At 52.1% G+C, this 1,928-nt stretch overlaps 1 protein-coding gene across 1 annotated transcript; it reads left to right on the forward strand.

Moving 5' to 3' along the window:
- Window positions 1-360: 360 nt before the first annotated feature.
- LOC148040863 (uncharacterized) lies at window positions 361-1,239 on the forward strand. Its single transcript, XM_087686663.1, has one exon. The coding sequence runs from the start codon at window positions 361-363 to the stop codon at window positions 1,237-1,239; it is 879 nt and encodes a 292-aa protein (XP_087542789.1).
- The last annotated feature ends 689 nt before the right edge of the window (window positions 1,240-1,928 follow it).

Genomic DNA, 1,928 nt, shown 5'->3' on the forward strand with positions numbered 1-1,928 from the left:
CCGCCGCACAGGGGTTCTGGGAGACACAGCAGACAGGCATGCCCTGCAGGGGTTGACAGGATAGGACAGGACACAACAAGCATGCCTCTCTCTCTCTCTCTCTCTCTCGCCGCACTGTCTGTCCTGACTGGATTGCGCAGCCTGCGTACGTCGCCCTTGCCTTCGCTGGCCCCACTACCAGAGCCTTGCCCGGTCTGTTGCCCGTCACACAGCCTTGCCTACCCCGCTGCATGTGACCCTTGCCCCCCCTGCACCTGCTCTGCTCGCAACCCCCCACAAACCCGCTGCCACAGTCCCCCCAATCCCGCAAAATCTCCACGATCCTCGAACCAGGAGGGGGCTTTTTCCCCATGAGGCGACATGCTGCTCGAGCTCCATAACGTGGAGCTTCTAATCTGCCAGGCTATCAAGGAGGCGAAGAAAGATTTCAAGAAGGATGCAGATAATGCCTTGAACCAAGAAACGTGCCGGATCCATGAGAGGATCCGGCGACTGGAGGAGATGGTGAAGACACTCATGGAAGAGAAGAGGGATCTCAAAACCGACCTGGACAAGCTACAAATGGAAGTGTCACATCTACGGGAGGCAAGAGAGGACGCGGATTTCAAAGCGAGCCTCCGAGAGGCTATCACGAAGGAATGCCGAGAGGACCTCCAGGTATGCATTAAAACCGAAGTTGAGGCTTCGAGAGAGGGATGGGAGGAAAAAATCAAAGCAAACATGAAGGAAGAATTAGAAGGGAATAAGGAGGGGTGGATTGAGGTAGTGAAGAAGAACATTAGGAAGGAGGTCCAGGAAGAAAATAAAAAGGAGGAGGTAGTCCGGGTTCAGGAGACCTTAGAGGAGGAGAGGCTCAGGAATGCGCGTAGATTGAATGTGCGTATTACTGGGCTCCCCGAAGGGGCCTCTCCGGAGGAGGATGCACGCAGGCTATGCACCCGACTAGGGTACATGAGCATGCCCTTTACTCAGGCATGGCGTGCAGGACGAGATACTACCAAGGCCAGAGCTCTGATATTACATATGAGCACACCGGAGGACAGAGCCGCTTTCTTTCGGAAGCGGATTTCGCTCCGAGGGATGACTGGGGCTCCCATCTTCATGGATGAGGACTTGACTCAGATGCAGATTGCACACAGACGAGCATGCATGCTACAGATACTCCAAGCACGTAGAGAAGGCCGTAAGGCCTTCTATCGAGATGGCCGGATTTTTATAGATAGACGCCCCACCAAATAGGGGGGCATGGCCTATGAGACGGGGCAGAGGACTGTACAGGAGACCATGATACGTGTGGCAATTTGGAACTGCAACGGCTCCCTATGGTCATGACCAGATAGACTTGAGGAGATTTTACCCGACCATGATGTTATATGCCTCACAGAGACACATGAGAGCCCAGAGAGAGGGCTTCCACGCATTACAGGATTTGAGTGGGTATCTGCATACCGGGCTACTACTAGGCAGAGTACATCTAGGGGCTCAAGAGGGGTGGCAGTTCTATTCCGTCAGGGGATACAGAGACATATCCAGTAAGTGAGACGAGATGAGAAGGCCAGTTACCTATGGATCAGAGTACAGATATCATATGAGAGATGGATCTATATGGCAGTATGCTACTTTTCACCACAAGGGTCCAGATATGCTACTACGCAAGGTGATATTTAGGAAAATTAAGTGTAGCAGAATCATGCAGAATGCGTGTGATATTAGTGGTTAGTGTATGAAGGGGTGCGTATGGATCAAGTGACGTGATGTGCTCCTCCAAATACTGTGAGTAAACATGTGAGAGCTCATGAGTGAAGTGTATGGTAGTATGCATGTGGGGTATGATATCTGCAGGTGGTGATAGTAGTGAGGTGAGGAGTGAGAAACTGAAAAAGGTGTGATCGGCACCAAGTGGAAGTCTCCCAAGGCCGAAGGACTCG

Source organism: Lygodium microphyllum, chromosome 1 (assembly GCF_053477565.2).
Source record: "Lygodium microphyllum isolate KBCC chromosome 1, Lygodium_microphyllum_v1.1.10, whole genome shotgun sequence".
Taxonomy (NCBI): Eukaryota; Viridiplantae; Streptophyta; class Polypodiopsida; order Schizaeales; family Lygodiaceae; genus Lygodium; species Lygodium microphyllum.